The following is a 22,636-nucleotide window of genomic DNA, read 5'->3' as shown; positions in this document are numbered from 1 at the left end:
TCGCTGAGTCAGACAGACCAAATCCTGCCGAGTGAGGACCGTTCGGCCGCCAGAATGACTGGCAGCATTCGGTGTCGCGCGGAGATGCATCCGGCGGCCGAAACCCGACACACGCAGCCACGGTTGAAAGATCCGGGCCGCAGCACCACGATGGCGATCAGACCGCGGCTTACCGTTTAGCTTGCATAAAGGACGACAGACATACCTGCCCGCCACCCACTAAACCGGGAAAAACAAAAAAATAGATGATAATCCTCCCCCGGTGCGTCGTTATCTGCCAATCATCATGACCCTCATCCCTGCCGCCGACGACAACTCCAGTAAACCCTACGATGCCGTCATCCAGGCCATCGTCGACTACGTCTACGACTACGAAATCACCACCGAGAATGCCTGGGCTCGCGCCAAGGTCGCCCTGATGGATGCTCTGGGCGCCGCCCTCGAGAGCATCCACACCAGTCCGCAATGCGCCCAACTCGTCGGGCCCGCCTTCCCCCTGGCCCCGGGCACCTCAGGGCTCTTCCGACTCCCCGGAACATCCTACCAACTCGACATCCTGAAAGGTGCCTTTGACCTGGGCGCCATGATCCGCTACCTCGATCACAACGATGCCTTTCCCGGCGCGGAATGGGGTCATCCCTCGGACAATCTGGGTGCCATTCTCGCCGTCGCCGACGTGCGCAGTCGCGTGGCCCTGGCCGAAGGCGACCCCAGCAGCGTGGTGACCATGAAACAAGTGCTTGAGGCACTGATCAAGGCGTACGAGATCCAGGGGTGTTTCCAGATCAAGAACGCCTTCAACAAGGTCGGTCTGGACCACACCATCCTGGTCAAAATCGGCGCGACCGCCGTGTCGTCCAAGCTACTAGCCCTCACTCGCGCGCAGGCCCTCAGCGCGGTCTCCCACGCGTGGATGGATGGTCACCCGCTCCGGGTGTATCGCCAGGCACCGAACACTGGTCCACGCAAGGGCTGGGCGGCAGGTGATGCCTGTATGCGCGCGGTGCATCTGGCCCTGCTGGCCAAGGCGGGACAGCCGGGTGCGAGCACCGTGCTGACCACCCCGCGGTGGGGATTCTACGACGTCCTCTTCCAGGGCAAGGAGTTCGACCTCCCCCAGCCGTTCGGCACGTGGGTGATCGAGACGGTGTTGTTCAAGGTGAACACGGCCGAAGGACACGGGATGACGGCCGTCGAGGCGGCGCTGGAGATCGCCGACACGCTGCGGGCGAAGGGCCTTGACCCGGTGAAAGACATCCAGTCGATTCACGCGAAGACCCAAGCCGCGGGCATGACGATCATCAACAAAGCCGGGGCGCTACACAACGCCGCCGACCGGGACCACTGTCTCCGGTACATGGTGGCAGTGGTGCTCCTCAAGGGCGCGCAAGTCGAGACAGCCGATTATCAAGACGATAGTCCCTGGGCGACCGACCCGCGCGTGGATGCCCTCCGCCAGAAGATCACCATGGCGGAGGATGCCCAGTACACGGCGGATTACCACGACATGGCGGTGCGCAGCGTGGCCAATTCGTTGACGGTGACCCTGGCAGACGGCACGGTGTTGCCCGAGGTGCTGGTCGAGTATCCCCTGGGGCATGTCCGACGCCAGGAGACGCCGAAGGAGGTGTATGCCAAGGCGGAGCGGAATCTGGGCCTGCGGTTGTCGGAGGACCGCGTGCAGGAGATCCTGGCGACGGTGGCATCGGAGGAGTTTTGGACGCTGCCGGCGTGTCATTTTGTCAATAAATTTAGTTTGTAGTGGCCTTGCCAGGATCATCGGGGGAAGCTGGGAAAGGATGGGGGTCAAGATTTTGATGAGTCATAGGTTTATTGCGTTCGGTCTATCATAGCTATCTATCATCTATCTATCACGATACATACAAACATACAAGAAAGGGAAGTCCGGCAGTGTGCCAACCAGCTTCCTATGCGGAGCGCCGGGAAGAATACCTCCCATGGGAGAAAACAATCATGAGCGTAACTTCGTGAATGGGTCCCGAGGGATGCCCGGTCACTGCATCAACCCTAGGGCCGTGTCCGGGCCGGCAAACGAGTCCAGCAGGGAGTCAAACATGACGGGCCCCGGGTCCGCAAAGACCGTGCTCAGGGCAAAGGACGGCCCCAAGGCACCCGGATTGAGGAACAGCGAGGGGTCTGGATGGGCCGGCAGGCTGGTGGACATCCGGGGCGTCGCGGCAGCGGTTGGGTCCCATCCGGCATCGGCCGCGATGGCCTGGTTGAGATCCCAGAACGGATCCGTCAGGGCCGGGTCCACCTTGGTCTCGGGCCCTGGAGGGGCGTGCAGCCGGGTGACGATCTGGCAGCACCGGGCACTGACCTCGCGGACACGCGCCGTGTATGACGTGGCGGTGGTCTGGGCTGCGAGGGCATCCGCGCGGGCCGCAAAGGATGTGAGCAGCGCCACGTCCGACGGTTCCTCCCGGGGGTAATCCTGCAGCACTTGCATGTACACCTCGAGGAACAGGATGAGCGAGTAGTTCAGGGTGACACTGGAGCAGTCAGTCGCGTGCCATCCTCCCACGGAAGAAGCGTGCTTACCTGGCGAACATGGCGTATCCGGCACGACGCGCGCCGGCTTGATCACCATCACACAGTTCCTGGAGCAGCCGCAGGCCGGCCCGAGCATATTCGCGCCGTTTGGCACGACTGTCTGCTGAGCTGATGCGCCGCTGCGCCAGCACGCGGCAGATATACAACGCATACTGCAGCTCGGTGGCGGCCAGCACCTGAGAGGCTTCAGGCGTGCCAGTCGGGCAGAGAGCGTGCTCATATTGCACCGCCCAGTCCTCCACGCGCCGGGCCATCTGGCTGGCCCGGCGGCTGAGCTGGTCCCGGCCTCGTCGTGCGCCGCGGGCCGAGTGCAGACGACGATACATTTCCTCGAGGATGGCCGCGAGGGAAATCCGCGCCGTGAACTGGTCCTCGGTGAGGGAGCCGGATTTCGACCCGGGCAATGGAATGGCACAGCCATACGAGGGCAGCAGGCCGGGCTTGCCGGCGACCAGAGATGCATGTTTCTACGTCATGGTCAGTCCCGGTCTTTAGACGCGGCGGGGAAGACAAGACGTACATCAATGATGAACAACGACCAGAACAGGTGGCGCCGCTCGGTCTCTTGCGGAATGCCCGGGGCCATCTGGTGGAGTCCGATGGTCCGGGCCAGCTGGCACGCCTGCGCGAACACCGTCTCGAACATGGTGAAGCTAAAGTATTTGAGCGCCACAAGAGCCTACATCGATGGTCAGTGGAGGTGTTGCTTTCCCTCGAGGGCTGGATGGAGGATTGGGGTGCCTACCATGCTCAGCAGGCTTTGAACATTGGCCACCCGCGGTTGCAGCAGCCGCTCGAAATTGTTGTAGCAGCGACGCGCATTCAGCAGCAGATGTACCACCAGCCCCCGTTCCAGCGTGCTGTCGCCCGTTTGCCCCCCGGGCCGCCCGGCGCTAGATTTGGCCTCGAGGGTGTGCAGCAAGATGCTGTTGAACGAGCAGACCCAGGCTAGATCCGGGGCCTCGCTGCGGCCGCTATACTGCTGGTCGATGGCCTCCATCACGCTCTGACGGTCATAGATGGGGAGGAAAGGATTGAGCTCGACAAAGTATGCATCCACGAAACCTTCCAGCAGGGTCCGAGGGGGAAGGGCTGGCGGGAGGTCGTCATACTTGGGTTCTGATATCGGAGGCGGGCCCGTGGCCAGCTCTTGAAAGAGTTCCCCGGCATCGGTCAGATGAGCCCGAAGAGAATCATCAAACGAACCTGGAGCCTCATGTCCGCGTGGACTCGACGCTTCCATACCATCCTCCATCGCGAGGGATGCCATCAGTTGGTCACCCACTGCCTGCGCCTCGAAGTAGAGCGACGCCAAGGGACTGCCACAGTCGGACATCTCGATCCCCGAATCCCGTTCGGCTTGGGACAAGGGATCCGAGCAGCCATCGGACCAGCTATCATCCGAGTCGACCGACCCTCGGCGAGAGTCCTCTGGGTCCTCTCGTCCAGCGGACTCGGCCCGTGATGGGGGTTGTGAGGGTGTGCCATATCGGGGGGTGTTGGCGGCCTCGACCACGGACAGACAGCGAAAGAGGGCCTCTTCGATCTTGCCCAGCCGACTGCCAAGGAGCTCCACGTCGTTGACTCTGCCAGCCCCAGAACGGAGGACCCGTTAGAGCACGGACCCAAGAGGGGGAGGGGCGGAGGGGCCGGGGAACATACAGCTTCTTGGTATGGTTGACTCGCTTGCCCTTGTTGGAGAATTCGCAGGGCAGGTTGGAGGCTCGACAACTCGAGCACTTGGGATACTCCTTATTGCAGCGCACCTTGCGGATGCGGCATTCGTCACAGGCGGGACACAACGATCCGGTGCCACGCACCCTACTCTTCTGAACCGACACGCTCGCGGTGCGGGGAGTGGCCATGATGCTCTGCTGCTTGCCAGTTCGCCAGACAACGCTCAGACAATGGATCAATTACGCACGGAACCAAACCAAGAAAACACGAGAACTAAGGCAGCCAAGTACCTGGCATCGGGGGCCGCCGAGCAGGCCATGCCGGCGAAGTTATATGGCGCTGGCGGTGCTCCTGGAAGGAATCCGACGACCACTAGGTCCGCACACCGTTATCGGGTCCCTACCTACTGTCGCACCAGGCTCATCAAGCTTCATCACTCTCCTGGATGGCGTCTTGGGACCTTCGATCCTGGTGGGCGGAGGATTTTAGCGCTGACTCAGATTGAGGGCGTATATTCTTTCTTGATTTCTCATCGTGTTCGCGGGGATTATCCTGTCTTTACAATCCTGCGCTTGGCACCGCCGATAGCTCCCTGGTGTATCATCGACCCCGGGGCGCCAGTGCCAATGACAGCGCCGGCGCGATAGAGCATAACAGGCCATGATATAGGCCGACCCACTCGCAGAAAGCACGTCCGTGTGCTCCGACCTGTCATTTCCGCTCAATACGTCGTCGTGGCCAGCGGCAGCATCCCTGGCGCCATGATGGACAGGCCTGCTTACCCGCAGTGGCCCGGCTGCAGCAGCACTGCAGCACTGCAGTCTGCAGCAGAGGCTGGATCCTGCCGAGTGGCGACGCCGGACGAGGCAAGTCAAACGAGCCGTGACGATATCACGCCCGGATGTCGGGGTTAACCGGATGCAGTAATTCCTCAGTCTGGCATTCTCACCCGATCCATTCCTGCAGAAGGACCTTCCGGGGCATCCTTCTTCACCAGGGAAGCTCCAGGGTGCCTGTTCGCATGTCCTTCCCTTCCTTGGTCTCGCTGGGAATAGCATCCTTTGGACTTTCTCTGGAGGACCACAGCGTCTTACTTAGACGGGGGACCGGCTCCAATTCTCGCTGAATGGGTTCGCAGAAGCCCTCCTCAGGGCCTTTTGGCCATGCTCCGCAGGATTCATTTTCCGGTTCCGGACGATGTTTCTGAGCGTGACGGCAGCCATTAAGCCGTGCAGAGATGGATAAGATTCTGCAGTCGGGGACGGCCAGGGAGAGGCGACCAGTCAAGCCATCGGAGCAAAAGTGACCCAGAGATAGAGGCGAGCCGACGTCTGGACTCAGGTCGAGGATCTACGGCTTGGCAGTGAGGAGGGAGCAGAGGGGCGTGGCGCCACGAGGCAGATCGATCGACTGACAATGGCCAGACCAGGGGGAACCCTCATTATCTGATGGAGGGGTTTGAAACGGTTCCTCAACGGACGGTGCCCGAGTCGTGCTCGCCTGCAGACGCCATGCCGGCTGAGGGGCTACCAGTTTCCGTTTACGTGGCCAACTGGGGATCTGGGCTCCTGCAGGATCGGCGCGTCGCGTTCGGGGGTGCCGTCCACTCCCGTGCAGAGCTTATTCTATTTTTCGCTGGTGCTTATTCCCCCGTTAGTCAGATACTCGGGGCCCGTCTCGGTTGGGGGGTCAGCTTAATTCCGCGACGCACTGGTGACGGGTGGGTGGCTGACTGCATGCTCCCATATGCCCGAGCGTTGGCTGACTGATCCATCTGCTTCTGCTGGAGGATTGGGAGATCGACACCGGCCGGCTTCGCCCCGGTGGATCTCGTTTTGTGGTTTTGGAATGCCGCTACGCCCAGCTGGGAGGTTGGCAAACCGTGATGCCGAAATCGTGGTTAGGGCCCGGCTAGTCACCTCGTATCCCAAATTCCCACCACGCGCTATCCGCTTTCCACACTCGCCTCGAGGAGGACTTATCGACGGAGTAAGGCCGTACGACCTGCCTCAGCCAGTCGATGAGCGTCTCGAACCTTCCGTCACCCTGGCTGGCCCATGGGGTGGGCTCTCTCTCGAGGGTTGGAATGGTCGCAGGGACGGGGCCAGCGACTAGTGTGACGGGTGGGTCACTGTCAACCCTAATGGCCACGGGGTGATTGGGGCCTTGGGGGAGCTACATACTCCGTACTGGGTCTTGCAGAAGAGTGAAGAGTGAAGACCCCCGATAAGAGCTTCCAACGAAGACTCAGACCCGAGTGGGGGGGCCTCGCTGAATAACCCCATCGCCTCCCGCTCGCTAGCAGCAAGCGGCACCGGCGGTTGACCTGACATGCAGAGGGCACTTTCCGGCACCTCCGCCGTTGGAGATCCCTTGTTTGGATACCGACATGTGCTGCAGAGCCTACCGGAGCCTCTACTATCTGATGGCACCCCGTTGGAGAGTTGGAGACACTCCCCTCACCCCTCACGGGTTGGACAGTGACCGATGGCCGGACGGCCCACTGCGACCGGGGCCGATCCATCCATTGGATCCATGCCGATCATTATCGATGGGCCATACTGAAACCCAAGAAACTTAAATAAACTAGACACTGGGAACCCCGTCGATCGGACTCCAGGCTGTCACTCCAGGTGAAACATGGCCATGCGACTTAATCTCGACTCCGATCCTCACGCACGCGACGGCCAATCTCGTTGACCGCCAGATGGCGACAGAATGCCCAGGCACCCCAAGAAACTGAAGAAACTCAAATAGAGTAGATGGTGATCCAAAACTGCAAGAGCCCCGAGACCCTTTTTTCCTGAATGGAGACCGCGGTGGCCAGCCAGGCAATGCATGCACGGTCGGGCGGCCAATGGTGACGGCCAGCACCACTTAGGGCTCCCTTCATCCGGAACAGAGATGGTGCCAGGTTTGATTGCTAATCATTGGTTATCATACATACCAGAGGACAAATTTCGGATGCGAGATACTCTACATGGCATGTGATAGAATACCGGCGATTAGGGCTATCGCCGGGGGTCAGAATCCTACTCCCGTGGGGCTGCGCTCGCAAGAGCCTCCAGGTGTCGAGATAGTACTCTAGACTCTCATCATCCCTGTCCCAGGCAGCCATCATTCGCTAACAAAAATTTGTAATTTTCCCATCATAATCAACAAGCACAACGCCCATGCAGCTACCAGACACATGTAACAAGCATGCGTCCTTAATGACTTTTTCTCTCTCGCCTCGTTGCAGATGATCATCCTAAATGCATGGTACCTTTGTACTGCATCTGGTCATCCTAATCCCTGCAGCAGCCCTATCGTGTGTCACCATCTTCCACGCCATTGTCTGCAACAGCGTGGTCTGTAATTGTCATTACTATCTTGGTGTTCTTAAACATTAATATGTCACATGCGATAACTGTGATGGCGTGTAGTATATCATTCACTGTAATGATGGCTCCATGATCTTCCCTAGCGTTATGGCAGTCGCAATCACTGACTAAAACAAATTAGTCGTAGCCCCGGGATGCATGCACTCACCAACATGGCCAGGAATATCAGGAACATAAAAATAGCCTGAGACATACGCATACTCATCCAATTATTGAAACAATATCCCGTCTATTTGCGCATGCTATATTTTCGATTCCCTGATCCTGGTATAGTGTCTGGCGGTCATAGTCCAGCCCCAGAATAGATTGTCACCACAGATGCAAAGAACCGTCATTCTAGTTGGAAGATATTATGACCATGCTGACATCTTAATCATACACATGTCCAAGTGATATTTGCGATGGTGTAGACAGTAAAATGTTACTCATAGCGTTTCCAAGATATCCCTCCACGATCGTAATCGATAATCATGGTGTGCAGTACCACTACCACTTGTATCCAACCCACTGTCCACAACAGCAATACGATTTCCATCTATCAACAAAATCGCCTATTCTAAACGTAGCAACCATACGGTAGACCACCTAATCACTGCAGAATTCTGCACCGCATCCACTAACTAGTCCCCTGCACCATGCAACTCGCAATATCACCACCATTCAATTTGCTACCTAGAACCCTATCTACCAGACGCCATCCCCTATGCCCTCCATCCTATCGAAAGAAAAGCGTATCCATACTAGTATCATCTCATAGCTTCATTACCGAAGTGGAATTCTCCACGACACCCACACGAGACGGCATATGCTCGCGTGATGTACTCCATCCTACCAGCTGACACGGGTGCCTAACGGACCCCCCAGTCCCATCCGACTTCGTCTACACCGTCACATCCAGCCTAGCGTGCCCCATCTACTCCATCTCGCGGTTCAAATGTCCGGTGTAGATCTGTCCGGGCCGCCAGATACGTGCCGTGCCGGCTATTCGTCGTTAGTTTCATCCAGTCTCAGACGAATGGACGGGGCCGCAAATCAGCGTCCAGGGGAAAAAGGGACACGTACACATTGCTTCCTTCCAGTGGGCCATGAAGCCCTGGGTGCGGGAGAGGAGAGACAGCGGGAGGATGAATTCAGTGGGGAAGCCCCTAGACCGCCAGTTAGTTTATTCTGTCTTTCGGCAGAGGAATCGCTCGGAGGCAGGGAATCCGCTTACATAGCACTGTAGGTCAAAGCGGCGAAGAGATCCGCGTTGGGGCGTAATCTGCGCGAGACGAAGTATTCGTCCTCAGAGGCGACGCGGTCGACTTCAAATGCCACTTTCAGGATCGGGTTCCGGGCAATCTCATCCTTCAGCTCGTCGAGGATCTGACTGATGAAAGTGAACCGGGGATCCGTGACGCGGTAGATCCGGTGTCCGTAACCGTAGAGACGTTCCTTGCCGGCTTTGACGCGTTCGATCTTGGCGGCGACGTTCTCGACGGTGCCGATTTCTTCAAAGTTCTTGTAGGCGACTTCGATGGCGCCGCCGTGGAGGGGGCCATAGAGGGCCGACAGAGCGGAGATCATGCAGGAGAAGACATCCGGGAGGGAGGAGGCGGTTTGGAGGAAGGCGGCGGTGGAGCAGGTCATTTCGTGGTCGGCGATGAGGACCCAGAGACGTTCGATGCGGTCCACGTATTGGGGGTTGGGGAGGCCGGTGGTCGACTCGACGTGGCCCATCATGAGGAGGAAGTTTTCGATGTAGGAGAGTTCGGGGCGGGGTGGGGTGAAGTCGCGACCCGTGTGATGGCAGTACACGGCCGCCGTGATTTGGGAGAGGGTGCCCATCAGGCGGATGATCTCGTCGTCGACGGCCTTGGGGAGGCCCAGGTAGAGGTTTTTGGCGGCGTGGGCGGGGATGCGGTCCATTTGGGAACTCTGGACGGCTGAGAGGGCGGCAATCATCATGCCGATGATGGAGGCGTTCGGGCTGGGGAGGTGTTACTCGGCAGGGAATGGTATAAGAGGGAGGGGGGATGCCACTTACGGAAAGGCCTGGATGACCTTGAAGACGGATTCATTGATCACCGGCACACTGGAGAGCTTCTCGTGCAGGGTGCTGGCCTGCTCTGGGGTGGGCCATTCACCCCAGATGAGGAGATGTGCGGTGTCGATGAACTTCTTCTTGCCCACGATATCCTCGATCCGGTAACCCCGGTACTGGATGGTGCCCTTGAGGCCATCGCTGCAGAGGAAGGTTGGTTATGGGATGTGCAGAATGGGCAGTGGAGGGACATACATGTAAGTGACCTTGCTCTCACTGACGGCCGTGTTGGAGTAGCCCGGGTCGAACACCCGGATCCCCTGCTCATTCTGATCTTCCGGGTGCTCCGGGTCTTCAGGAGCCTTGAGCTTCTTGAACTCGCTGGCGTTGATGGCGTTGCGCACGATGGGGATGGGGTGGTACTTTCCCGTGCGGCTGTCCACCACATGGAGCACCGGGGTCTCCGGTTTCTCCTCTGCATGAGCAGCGCCGTTGCGGGCACCGTTGGAGGCGATATCAGGCATGGTGCAGGCAGCCTAACGATGTAACGGTGGATATGATGTGGAGGGATGAGGGGTGAGGGTGAGGGGGAGGGGAGGGAGAGGGGCGATGGCTGTCCTGGTCTAGAGCACAACATCACCGCGGATGGAGAACTCGTATATAAATGACTCGGGCTGACAGATGAGACAGACCAATCTGACCCGGGATCGCCCTGAACAGACCACTGGCTGGCGTTGGGGCCGCGAATCCTTCCGTCCTGCGGTGGCTGTCGGGCATCGGCCGCCGGGCGAGGCCAGTGGCTTCAGCCCTGATGCCCCGAATGCCCCGGGGCCCGTCGGACGCGTCTGGACACGGAATCTGTCGGTCAGTGATGAGAGATAGCCAAGCCGGATTAATGCTGTCCGTGAGAAGGGGAACAGGATGTATATCAGGACGGGACTCGATGGTAAAAGGCCTTGGTATCTCCGTGATGGCCCTCGTCGTCTCCTGATTCCGCTCACACCACAACACATTCAACATGGGCGAACTAATTCGATCGCTACCTGAGTCGGAGCAGGAGCGGCGCTCCTTGGCCCGGACGCTCCTCATCGAGCTATTAGCGTGAGTGCCGGTGACACTTAATGTTCCTGCTCTGAGCTAACCTGGTGTGCTAGTTATCAATTTGCCTTTCCGGTGCAATGGTGAATACCTGTTTCGACCTCGTTAATCATACATGTCACTGACTGCAGTAGGATCGACACACAGAAGGAGTTCTTCACCAGGAATGAGGCCGTGGAGCGATACGTGGAGGTTGGACCGGCCAAGGTCCTGTCCACCATGGGCAAGAAGACCGTCGGCCGCAATCACCAGCTGCAGGACAAGCTGCGTCTGATTCGCCGCCAGTTTCTGTCTCACAGCGATGATTACGCCCAAATTTGCTATGAATACGAAGAGTCTCAACCCGTGGCCCCTGCTGAGACTCCCGAGGCGGCCCCAGCGCCGGTGGCCCAGGCATCTGCCCCGGCCGCTCCTGTGGCAGCTGTCCCCGTCCCTGCTGCCCCCGCTGCTGTGGCGGCAGCCGTCGATGATGTGCCGCTGTCAGCTCAGGACATTGTGCTGGCGATCAGTGCCCAGAAGCTGAAGCAGCCGTTTGACCAGGTACCCCTGCAGAAATGCATCCGGGACCTATCCGGAGGTAGGTCTTGACCGACCCGGTGACATGCTTCAAGGGCTCACACCATCCAGGTAAATCCACCCTACAGAACGAATTAATCGGAGACCTCGTGGCCGAGTTTGGCAGCACACCCGATGGCTGCGAGGATCTTCCTCTAGAGGCCGTCGGGGCGGCCCTCGACTCCAACTTCACCGGTCGTCCGGGCAAGGTCATGTCTGCCCTAATTGCCCGGTTGACCTCAGCTAGATTCCCTGCGGGCTGGAATCAAAACAGCGTCCGTAGCCACCTGGAATCCACCTGGGGTCTTGGCTCCCAGCGCCAGACGGCCGTACTCTGCTACGCCGTCAGCTTGGACCCGTCCACCCGGCTGGAGACCCCCCAGGCAGCCAAGGAATTCGTCGACAGCGTCGTGGCTCGGTATGGCCGCCACTGCGGCATCACCATCAGCCCGGCGGCCGGTCCAGCCGGTGGCGGCCAGGCCGCGGGCGGTGCCATGATCGACTCCAAGGAGTTGGAGCGTCTGCGCACGGAGCAGAACGATGCCTTCAAGCAGCTTCACCTGGCGCTTGGCAAGCTGGTGGATGAGGACGGCGGCGAGCTGGTACAGAGGCTGGCGCACAGCGAGGAGCTCTGGCAGGAGGCGGATCAGAAGCTCGAAGCGTGGCAGGCCGAGTTCGGAGACGGGTTCTTGACGAAAGTCTCGCCCATCTTCAACGCCCGGAAAGGTCGGGTCTACGATGCCTGGTGGAACTGGGCTCGCGTGGATATTGCCTCGCTGCTGCTGGCGCCTGGCGGAGCCCCGGTCGAGGAGCACATCTGGCGCGTACTGAACCGATCGAATGCCAGCGCTTTCGACCTCGTCAAATACAACATTGCAGACCCCCTGCGCAACTCGGACAAGCAGCTGCCGGTTCGTCCTCTGGAGCAGCTCTTCCATGGCTACCGCGACGCCTTGCAGGGTCACCCCGTTTTCATCCACCGCGTGCCACCGTTGGGGCCCCGGACCACCGTGAGCCCTAAGGGCGTGATCGAATACGAGGAGATCGCGCGCACCATTGGTGGCCGGGAGGATACCTACTACGACCTCCTCAAGCGAGGCAGTCGGTTTGATGCACCTGTCGCGAACAGCCTGCCCTTTGTCCGGCTCAGCCGTCCAGCCGGCAATGGCTGGAAATACCACGACGCGCTCACCACGTCCTACCTGGACATCGTCAAGGCCGCCACCTCCAACGGGGTCACCTTTGCCGGGAAGACGGTCCTCATCACCGGTGCTGGACCTCAGTCCATTGGCGCCGAGGTCACTCGAGGCCTTCTGACGGCTGGCGCCACGGTGATCGTCACCACTAGCCGGTCCAACATGGACTTTTACCGGTCTTTGTACCGGGAGTACTGCGGACGCGGTTCCTCTCTGACGGTCTTCCCCTTCAACGCGGCCAGTCGCCAGGACTGCCAGGCCCTCATCACCCATCTGTACACCGAGACCCTCGGGACCGGCGACCTCGACTGCGTGATCCCCTTCGCCGCCATCTCCGAGAATGGCCGGCAGATCGATGGCCTAGATGGCCTCTCCGAGGTGGCTCACCGCGCTATGCTAGTCAACCTGCTGCGGCTGCTGGGCTTCATCAAGCAGCAAAAGGAGTCCCGCGGCTACAATGCCAACCCGACCCAGGTCATCCTGCCCCTATCGCCCAACCACGGCACCTTTGGCGGAGATGGCCTGTACTCCGAGTCCAAGATCGGCCTGGAGACGCTGTTCAACCGGTTCCAGTCAGAGAGCTGGGGCGACTACCTGACCGTCTGCGGGGCCGTGATCGGCTGGACGCGCGGCACGGGGCTGATGAGCGCCAACAACATCGTCGCCGAGGCCATCGAGGCCGAGGATGTCATCACCTTTTCGTCGGCGGAAATGGCCCTCAACATCCTGGCATTGATGACCCCCGAGATCGCCGAGGCCTGCGAGGATGCCCCCGTGTATGCCGACCTGGGCGGCAAGATGGAGCAGCTGGCCGACTTGAAGGGCTTGTCCACCTCGGCCCGCAGATCGGTGCAGCACCAGGCTCGTGCCCGCAAGGCCATTGCGGCCGAAGACGAGCTGCACCACAGCCTGCTGCACGGCCCGGCACCGACGACCCCTGCCCCAACCGTGCGCAAACCCCGCGCCAACCTGACCGTCGGACATCCGGAACTGCCCGACTACGAGGCCATCACGGCCGGCATTCAGCTGCCCGGCCGGGACCTGATCGACCTGAGCAAGACCATCGTGGTGGCGGGATACTCCGAGCTGGGTCCCTGGGGCAGTGCCCGCACCCGGTGGGACATGGAGCGTGCTGGGGATCTCACCCCGGCCGGATACATCGAGATGGCCTGGATCATGGGCCTGGTCAAGCACTTCGAGGGCGACATTCAAGGTGCTGCATACGTGGGCTGGGTCGACGCCAAGTCCAATCAGCCGGTGCACGAGGCCGACTTCGCCGAGAAGTACGGCGCCTATATCCACGAACATGCGGGTCTGCGCTTCATCGAGCCGGAGCTGTATGATGGATATGATCCCGCCAAGAAGGAGTTCCTGCAGGAGGTGGTGGTGCAGGAGGATCTGCCCGTCTTCCAGGCGACGCGTGCCGTGGCCACGGCCTTCAAGACCAAGCACGGCGACAAGGTGTCTATCTCGCCGGCTTCCGATGATGGCGAGGAGTACAACGTGCAGTTCAAGCCTGGGGCGCGTTTCATGGTGCCCAAGGCTCAGCCCTTCGACCGGTTGGTGTCGGGTCAATTGCCTACCGGATGGGATGCCAAGGCGTATGGTATCCCCGCGGACATTGCCTCTCAGGTGGATCCCATCACCCTGTACGTTCTCTGCTGTGTCTGCCAGGCCATGCTGAGTGCCGGCATTCAAGACCCGTACGAGCTGTACCGCCATATCCACGTCTCGGAGCTGGCCAACTGCATCGGGACGGGTGCTGGCGGCCTGATCGCCATGCGGGGAGTCTACCGGGACCGATACCTTGATCGTGATGTGCAGAGCGATGTGCTACAGGAATCCTTCCCCAACGCCATGGATGCCTGGGCCAACATGCTGCTGATGGGCGCGGCAGGCCCGATCAAGTCGCCCTCGGGAACATGCGCCACGGCCATTGAATCCCTGGACACGGCCTGTGAGGGCATCCAGTCCGGCAAGGTCAAGGTGGCCCTGGTGGGCGGTACCGATGATCTGCAGGAGGAGATGTCGTTCGAGTTTGCCAATATGAAGGCCACGGCCAACACGGTCGAGGAGCTCGAGCGCGGCCGCACCCCTCGTGAGATCTCGCGTCCGACAGCCAGCTCCCGGGCGGGTTTCGTCGAGTCCGCTGGATGTGGTGTTCAGCTGCTCATGACGGCGCAGCTGGCACTCGAGATGGGCGTGCCGATCTACGGTATCGTGGCATACTCGCAGATGGCGGGTGACAAGATCGGCCGGTCGGTGCCGGCACCAGGCAAGGGCATCTTGACGGCTGCCCGCGAGGCCACCACGGCGTCGCTGTCGCCTCTGCTGGACGTGCAGTTCCGTCAGAAGCAGTTCGAGCAGATGCGGGCCCAGATCCAGCAGGGAGCGGCCCTGCAGCTGGAGAAGGCCCGGCAGGAGGGCCAGCTCTCGCCGCACTTGACCCAGGTCATTGAGAAAGCGGCGGCATCGCAGATCCGTCAGGCGCAGAACCTGTACGGGCTGGATCTGCGCCAGCAGGACCCGGGCATCTCGCCCATCCGGGCTGCCCTGGCCGTGTGGGGTCTCAGCATCGATGATATCGGCGTGGCGTCGTTCCACGGCACGTCGACCAAGGCCAACGACAAGAACGAGTCGGAGGTGATTCACACGATGATGAGTCACCTCGGTCGCACCAAGGGGAATCCGGTGCTGGTGGTGTGTCAGAAGTATCTGACGGGTCATCCCAAGGGCGCGGCTGGAGCCTGGATGCTCAACGGAGGGCTGCAGATCCTGCAGTCGGGGGTGGTGCCGGGCAACCGCAACGCGGACAATGTCGACCAGGTGCTGCAGAAGTTCGACCACCTGGTTTACCCGGCCGAGGCTATTCAGACTCGGGGTGTGCGTGCCTTCATGCTCACGTCGTTCGGTTTCGGACAGAAGGGTGGCCTGGTGGTGGCTGTATCTCCTCGCTATCTCTTTGCCGCGGTGGACCAGGCCCCCTACGAGGCATACCGCGTCAAGGCCCTTCGACGTGCTGAGGCCGCGAACCGCGCCTTCATTGAAGGTCTCAACCACAACTCCCTGTTCAAGGCCAAGTCGACGTCGGCATGGGCTGCGGAGGACGAGATGCGGGTGTTCCTCGACCCGTATGCCCGGGTGGCCATGGACGACGGCAGCTACTTCTTCGACGCGAAATGCCTGCATCCCGACTCAGAGGACTCCGCGTCAGAGATCAGCTCGGGGGTGTTGACAGCCGTTGAAACGCCGTCCACACCTACCAGCGAGCCATTGCTAAATGCGTGCCAGAAGTGGGTGGAGGGTGCCGTCACCGCGGATGGATCGACGTCCGTGGGAGTGGACATTGAGTCGGTGACGGCGATCAACATCGAGAATGAGATCTTCCTGGAGCGCAACTACACGGCCGGCGAGCGCGAGTACTGCCAGGCGGCGCCTGACCCGGCGCATTCGTTTGCTGGTCGATGGGCCGCGAAGGAGGCCGTGTTCAAGAGTCTGCAGGTGCCCTCCAAGGGGGCTGGGGCCCCGCTGAATGAGATTGAAATCCTCAGCTCGGGGGGGATTCCGACGGTCTATGTAAGTCGTTGCTTCCTGAGGTGATTGGAAATGAGCTAACAGGATACAGCTGCACGGCGAGGTGAAGAAGCTGGCGGAGGAGAAGCAGCTGAGCAAGATCCAGGTCAGCATCAGTCACTCGGGCGAGCTGGCCATGGCGGTGGCTGCTACCACTTTTGGGGCAGTCATCAGTGAATGAAGCAGTGGTCGACTGGCAGGGAATTGGGGTTAGATTGTACAGCACGAGCTGGATTCTTGGATTTTGATGATTGTTTTCCTTAATGTATCATGATTACAAGCGTTATGAATAGATCAATGTCAATTCTTCCTGATATAACTGAAGATGGGGTTTACTCATTAGGGCTCAAAAAAATAGTACTGAGTCCATGCAGCCACTCGACTCGTCCCTACCCCGCGTGCCCGCCAGCCAATCCCGATCTGCACCCTGCCATCGAGCACGTTCGTATCTCCATGTAGATGAGTTCGATGACAGATCCCTGACCAAAGACTTTGTTCCACACCCAGTATCTAGTGGTGCGGGTATGCCCAATGGCCGCTATGGTCCGCCGGGGGGTTACTACGACTACTACTAGACACCGCCTCCCCGGCAGCCCTTTCGCTGTCCCGATCAATCCTCCTCACCGCCCCCGGGACCGCCTTGGGGCCGCCTTCGTGGGGATGTTTCCCCTTCCACTCCTTCTCTCCTCTTCCATCGTCCCCCAGAAACTCGTCTCCTCCCGTGAGTTGCAGCCAGCGACTATCAAATTCATCTTCTTTTCCTTCGTGCCTACCTCCTCCGTCCGGTACAGCTCTCGCTGCGATAGCCTCTGATCGGGCTCGCCCCCCAGAATGGGATGTAGAGGTCTCTGGAACTTGCGTGTCAATGGTTGGTGATGCCTGTGGGCGGAAAGTTATCGTACATCCAGGGCTAAACACTCCTTTCCTAGGCCACTGGTATCGCTCCTGCCAGTCAGGAGGACGCATTAACCCGCCAGATTACCCCAATACTTTGAAGACCGTGAAGCAGCTACGTGACACGCCGGACAAGCTCGATGGGTGGGAGAAATCCCCGGTCCCCGGTCCGCTTCACTCCAATTTCGACTGGGTATACACGGTGGATCTCGATGTGGGGACTTTGGCCGTTACGTTCTGGGACGTGGTGGAAGACAAACTGCTACCAGCGACGGTCTGTTTCGATCTGGCCACTGTATGTCAGGCCTCAAGCTTGTCCATCGACGATCTAGATGCGCACCCTCGGTACTTCCCCTCTGACCACGTCAACGGTTCCAGTAAACCAAATCATGTCTGTATACCTCTGGGGCAGTTGGAATTACGCCTTGGCCTGCCGACTCCGTTGAACGAACTCCAGGCCCGATTCTTCATCGATTTTATCTTCCCATGGCGCTATTACATTGATGACCCTCAGACCTGGCACTACCAGTCGCCTGTCTTTCCGCTGATAACTATAGCCCTGCTACGACTGGCTGCCTGGGATCTCGAAGTGTCCCCTGATTGGGATGTTGACCTTCCGATAGCCTTCGATTCCATTCCCACCTGGAGTTACCCGGAGGACACAATCTACTGGTTCCACCGATTCCTCGTCGTCCTCCATCCCAATATCGAGTCCCAGGCCATGCTCGGCTCAGCGGTAGGGAAAGCTCAGCAATATATCGAAAATTCAACATCTCGGGACTCGGATGTCCGCTTGATTATCATTTCACCCCACCACATCGCCTTTGCAGAGCTCTCGAACAATACCGTCTTATCTACCAGTAATCTCGCGTTGCTCTCTGATTTGTCCGCAACTCATTGCTCTCCTGGCTTCCGCGTCCTCTCCCGGATCCTGACATCGGACTGCTGGGGGAAATCGAATATTCACCAAGAGACATGGCAGTATCGGGTGCCTCCTGAAATGCTTCAACTCATAATGCAGAAGCTGGAGCCGCGCGATGCTGTAGCCCTCGCGCAAGCCTCTTTCGTAGCCGAGATGTGCTACTATTCCTTCATATCTCAATTCCCGGGCATGACTGTGCGAAGCTTTCCATTGCTTATCCCCTGCTGTGGTAAACGCAGTGGACTCGAAGAACGCGGCATCATGTGCACCAAATGCTACGCCTGGCAACACGCTGATTGCATCAACCAAGAAAGTCCGCCTCCCGGTGCCCCACTCATCTGTTCCAGCTGCCGTAGCGGCGAGTCGTCGCCCGGCCTGAACCCGGGGGGGATACAAAGGATCAGTCGTCGGAAATGGAGACAAGGTTGCCAGGTTGAAATCAATGGTTTCCCTAAGCTGCTTCAACCACGGCTTCTCAAACCTGCGCACTTACGACCTGCCCTGCGCTTCCGCGGCAATATACCCCCGGTTCCCCCGGAGCTGATCGATTACACGATCCGATTTAATGGCACATTTTCCGGACTAGCTTATGGCGTGGATGATGAAGCCTGAAAGTCTTGCCATTTGTCCGACCAGGAACTATATAACATAATGCGGAACTGACATCAAGGGAACGCAGATGCAAAATCAATGATTCCTCCTTATCCAATAAATCTATGTTTCCCAATACATTGCGGTTGTATGAGCCCGACTGTACCTGCGCAAGACCCCTTTCATCGCGCAGGTGGCACCTCGTTCTGCGCCATATGTCTCAACATCCAATCGATCACAGCACAGTCCCTGCGGGCGTGGAATGCGTTTTGGTCCTGGGGTCGATTGGGGGGTGCCCAAGGGACAAGGCGGTGGTTCTCCGGCAGGTTCTTATGGAATTGATAGAAATAGAATGTGTGCGCATGGACTAACAGTCCCCAACATCTTCCAAACTCCGTGTTCGCGTGTTCCAGAGCGTTTTCAAGCTGATCTAGAGAAGCAGGGACGGCGTCGCGCTTTTTTTTTGGCTTCACTCACTGTGTGGTCGATTACGCTGCGATCTCCCGGAAAGCGACGCTGGATTCGGAGGATGATGAAGTCTGCAAAGTTGCCTTCTCGGTTTTGTTCAGGCACGACGGCGTAGCCGTTTGACGCCGGAAAATAGTAATTGAGGATTCCAGATGCCATCGCTTTGACGGAGTCCTCGTACTTGGAGTCCTCCTCAACAAATCTGACAAGCTCGTCGAGAATGGGCAAGGAGAGATAAACTGCCATGGCTGTGGTACAGATAGATGATGGTTTCAGGGTGGGAACACAATGAATTGGATGAGTGTGAAACTGTGGAAGATTGAAGAGTGTCGATGAATGAGGACGAAATTGCCCCAGCATCGGTCGAGGTTTTATAGGGCTCTTAGGAGGGGCCAAACCGCTTGAGACCCGGTGGGCGGGGGAGCAGGTTATCGAGGCGAAGGTTGATGAGATGATAGCAGCCTTGCGCAGCCTTGCCTTCCAAGTGGCTGAGAACCCGGAGCAGTTTCAAGCTCATATTGTCCCCTCCAATGAATGCGGCAGGAACGAAGGTTTACAAAAATAGACTCATTGTTAACCAGTCAAAATCCCCTTGGAAACGCCAGCTCCTGCGCCGCTTAGCGCTTGACGCAGCCTTGTCTGCATCTCGATGAGGTGTTCGCTCTAGTGTTTCTGGTTGAGGACGTTTTGACTATTTTTGTAGGTTGTCTGTTGAGCGCGCGGCATTGATCGCCAATCATTTCTGGCGGAAGAGAGGGGGTACGGCCAGTCACCAGTGGGGATCTCGTTCCTCACTTCTGATCATAGCAAATCGCTCAGTCGCCGGCGGCTATTCTGTTAGAAACCCCGCACTAATGATACGCCCAAGGCACGCGGCAAGGGCAGTTTTTTCTTGGCTCGATAATGATAGGAAGAAATTAAACGAAAGAAAAGGAGAATTAAACAGGCAGAAACCTTCAAGGCTGTCACCTAGCATCATGGCGGTTTTCGAATAGAAGAACCTGAACTAGCCCTCACCAGCACTTGCATAGGTCTAGAGTACCGGGAGTGGTACGCAGTAGTTATATGAGTAATGGGGTGGATTTAAGGTCCGGTGGTTGCAAACAACTCTGTCTATTATATATATCACAAGCACCATTACATCCACAATCCTGCAGTCCTCGCTATATACAATCCGGGTCCAGCCTCGGCTGGGTTCAGAGCAATTCTTCTCAACGCCAAACGCCATCCAACACTACCGAAAGTTTGTATCTGTCTATATGTACGTGGTAAAAACCAAGGAGTGAAGAAATAAGAACAGCAAACCACATCACAACCCATTATGCATCATTTTCCCTCCCCGGTCGGAGAGACCACCGGGATTCAACTAGCTCACTGCAATGGCACTGGAAGCCATTACAGGTTCAGTTCGGACGACTTCCGGACCTGTCCCCCATACTTGTAGAACAATACCGGCACCGGAATCATCGCGAGCGTGACGAAGCCCAGTAAGGAATTTCCCCACCCGTAGCCCAACGCCGCGTACATCCGCGGCCCCGCCAGGGGCAGAAAGGCACCCATCAGCGACCGAGTGATCACCATGGCGGCCGTACCTGAGGCCGCATACCGGGGATAGCAGTCGATCACGTAGGTCTGCAGCGTGTTGTAAATGCCGACCATGCCGAACGCAAAGGGGGCCAGCCCGATGATGGGCACAATCCAGAAATCTTTCGCTTTGGCCGACCATCCGTACCAGAAGAACGAGACCGGGATAAAAAAGGCAAAGAAGATGGTAATGGAGAGCCGCATCTCCGGCTCGAACACGTTGTTGTTGCGCACCTTCAGCCGGGTGATGATGCGATCGCTGACCAAGGCAAAGAAGATCTGCCCGCTGATGAAGCCCACCCCGAGCCCGAGATACGCGAGACCACTGATCTCGGTGTCCCAGCCGTACGTCTTTTTGAAGACATCGGTGATGGTGGTGAAGAGCAGGTAGAGACAGCCGTAGAGAGTGGCGAGGTAGGTGGCCACGGGAAAGACAATCGGCGAACGGACCAAGAGGTAAAAGGGCATGATCAATCGCTTGCCGAAGGAGCTCGACGCCGAGCCTTTGGCATCGCCCCCATTTGGCTCGTAGCAGCTGTAGAGCTCGGGACGATTCAGCTCCTTGCGGAGGCGCTCGGTCTTCCAGCGCATGAGCACGACGGGATTCGTTTCACGGTTAAAGATCATGACCAGGGCGGAGAGCGTGCCGCCTGCAATGACCAGCACCCAGAAGACCTATGATGATGGTTAGCATGAGGAATATGCTTAGAGAACAGAAACATCACATACCCAATGCCAGCCCGCTCGCTGGGCGATGAAGCCTCCTAGCAGCGGTCCCAAGACGGGTCCGATCAGGATACCGGTGGTATAGACGGCCATTGCGATTCCGCGCTGCTCCGCTGCAAACAGATCGGCGACCACACCACCACCCGTAGTCAGGCAGGCGGATCCACCGATACCAGTGAGGAAGCGAAAGACGATCAAGGCCGAAATATTGGGAGCTAGCGCGCAGCCTACCTGGAAGGCCACGAAGAACGTGTTGGCGCCACTCAGAACGATCCGTCGGCCGAGCATCTCACTCATCGGGGAGAAGATCAAAGGACCAGTCTAGAGGCATGCAGTGAGCACAGGACACTCTGGGAGACATATTGGATGCACACGTACCACGTAACCGATCAGATAGCCAGTCACTGACAGCGTTCCAAGTATACTCGATGTGACACCGAATTCCTCCTCTGCGTACACGACACCGGGGGAAAAGACGGAGGAGGCGAACGGACTGGAAGAAGTCAGTGGCAATGGTCATTTCACAACATTGACCGCTCGGGCATACCTGATGAACGTGATGGTGCTAACCAACAGCATCAAAAACCATTTTCGGGACACAGGGTAGTTCCTGTCCAGTGTCAGATTGAGTGTCCAGAGAGCTTGCTCTTGTTGATCCTCACCTAGGGTTCGCCGGATCATCGTCCCCCTCCCATCCTACCATATCCTTCTCCAAGTCGATGACTGGGTGCACATCTGGTCTCTGGACGCTTCATGTTAGAGAAGGGCCTATGGACGGATCCTTCGACCACCTGGGAGTGCCATGCTTACCTTGCCGCCCGCCATAGTGCGGGATGACCTGCTGTCTCTGATTACCGTATGCGCGACAGACGAAGGGTTGGAGTCAACACGAAAGGATCATGGATCAAGCCCGTGGTCTCCTACTCCGTATTAGGGTCAGACGCCTGGTGGAAGGATCGATGCCTCTGAGCGCCATTATATGGGATATATAGGGAGACGCCATCCATCCTAGGGATGCTCGGGCCGCGGCGACATCAAAATCTGACAAGTTCTTCGAAAAGGAGTGCCAATGCACTAGGCGTGGATGCCCGGCACGCGATTTACCGCCACGTTGTGTCCGGCCCTCTGCAGTGTTTGCGATCAGCTCGTCGCGGCCTGGAATTCGGGCGCCGGCTCTCGGCCTGGGAATTCCGATGTTGCGGTTAGTGCGCTCGGCCGTGCCTGGCTCGGGGCAGCTGAAGAGCCACTCGGATCGCTGGTTGCAGTCTCGGATGTAAGATTAGCAGAAAGACACCGGCAAAACGCAAAGACAAGCGAGGGGGACCAAAAGAGGAGACTGGGAAAAAAAAAAAAAAAAAAAAAAAAAAAAAAA

The 22,636-nt window shown here is 58.3% G+C and overlaps 7 protein-coding genes across 7 annotated transcripts; 3 read left to right on the top strand and 4 right to left on the bottom strand.

Annotated features, from left to right (window-relative positions):
* Window positions 1-188: 188 nt before the first annotated feature.
* Window positions 189-1,860, top strand: BO80DRAFT_158044 (2-methylcitrate dehydratase). Its single transcript, XM_025713842.1, has one exon. It carries the CDS (start codon window positions 287-289, stop codon window positions 1,760-1,762), a length of 1,476 nt encoding a protein of 491 aa, XP_025572865.1. The 5' UTR covers window positions 189-286; the 3' UTR covers window positions 1,763-1,860.
* A 154-nt stretch (window positions 1,861-2,014) lies between these two features.
* On the bottom strand, window positions 2,015-4,439 carry BO80DRAFT_412453 (Zn(II)2Cys6 transcription factor; the record flags this gene model as incomplete). Its single annotated transcript, XM_025718022.1, has 5 exons — window positions 2,015-2,513; window positions 2,563-3,041; window positions 3,095-3,253; window positions 3,320-4,160; window positions 4,237-4,439. 5 exons carry the CDS (start codon window positions 4,437-4,439, stop codon window positions 2,015-2,017), a joined length of 2,181 nt encoding a protein of 726 aa, XP_025572864.1.
* Window positions 4,440-8,547: 4,108 nt separating this feature from the next.
* On the bottom strand, window positions 8,548-10,225 carry BO80DRAFT_479786 (citrate synthase; the record flags this gene model as incomplete). The annotated part of the gene is made up of 5 exons (XM_025723319.1): window positions 9,913-10,225; window positions 9,661-9,858; window positions 8,848-9,603; window positions 8,697-8,779; window positions 8,548-8,615 (listed from the first exon to the last, which is right to left on the bottom strand). The coding sequence occupies exons 1-5, from the start codon at window positions 10,179-10,181 to the stop codon at window positions 8,548-8,550; spliced, it is 1,374 nt and encodes a 457-aa protein (XP_025572863.1). The 5' UTR covers window positions 10,182-10,225.
* Window positions 10,226-10,675: 450 nt separating this feature from the next.
* On the top strand, window positions 10,676-16,307 carry BO80DRAFT_479782 (uncharacterized protein; the record flags this gene model as incomplete). Its single annotated transcript, XM_025723318.1, has 5 exons — window positions 10,676-10,758; window positions 10,812-10,838; window positions 10,890-11,332; window positions 11,383-16,082; window positions 16,132-16,307. The coding sequence occupies 5 exons, from the start codon at window positions 10,676-10,678 to the stop codon at window positions 16,258-16,260; spliced, it is 5,382 nt and encodes a 1,793-aa protein (XP_025572862.1). The 3' UTR covers window positions 16,261-16,307.
* A 603-nt stretch (window positions 16,308-16,910) lies between these two features.
* Window positions 16,911-18,507, top strand: BO80DRAFT_361406 (uncharacterized protein; the record flags this gene model as incomplete). Its single annotated transcript, XM_025716008.1, has 2 exons — window positions 16,911-16,947; window positions 17,009-18,507. The coding sequence occupies 2 exons, from the start codon at window positions 16,911-16,913 to the stop codon at window positions 18,505-18,507; spliced, it is 1,536 nt and encodes a 511-aa protein (XP_025572861.1).
* On the bottom strand, window positions 18,497-19,355 carry BO80DRAFT_427340 (uncharacterized protein; the record flags this gene model as incomplete). The annotated part of the gene is made up of 1 exon (XM_025719984.1): window positions 18,497-19,355. A coding segment is annotated over exon 1 (284 nt), but the record flags the coding sequence as incomplete, so codon positions are not given.
* A 939-nt stretch (window positions 19,356-20,294) lies between these two features.
* On the bottom strand, window positions 20,295-22,218 carry BO80DRAFT_157982 (MFS transporter). Its single transcript, XM_025713841.1, has 6 exons — window positions 22,075-22,218; window positions 21,927-22,006; window positions 21,812-21,874; window positions 21,643-21,757; window positions 21,268-21,585; window positions 20,295-21,213 (listed from the first exon to the last, which is right to left on the bottom strand). Exons 1-6 carry the CDS (start codon window positions 22,087-22,089, stop codon window positions 20,350-20,352), a joined length of 1,455 nt encoding a protein of 484 aa, XP_025572859.1. The 5' UTR covers window positions 22,090-22,218; the 3' UTR covers window positions 20,295-20,349.
* Window positions 22,219-22,636: the final 418 nt, after the last annotated feature.

Source organism: Aspergillus ibericus (genome assembly GCF_003184845.1).
Source record: "Aspergillus ibericus CBS 121593 unplaced genomic scaffold BO80scaffold_35, whole genome shotgun sequence".
Lineage (NCBI taxonomy): Eukaryota > Fungi > Ascomycota > Eurotiomycetes > Eurotiales > Aspergillaceae > Aspergillus > Aspergillus ibericus.
This window is presented reverse-complemented; position numbering and strand designations above follow the sequence as displayed.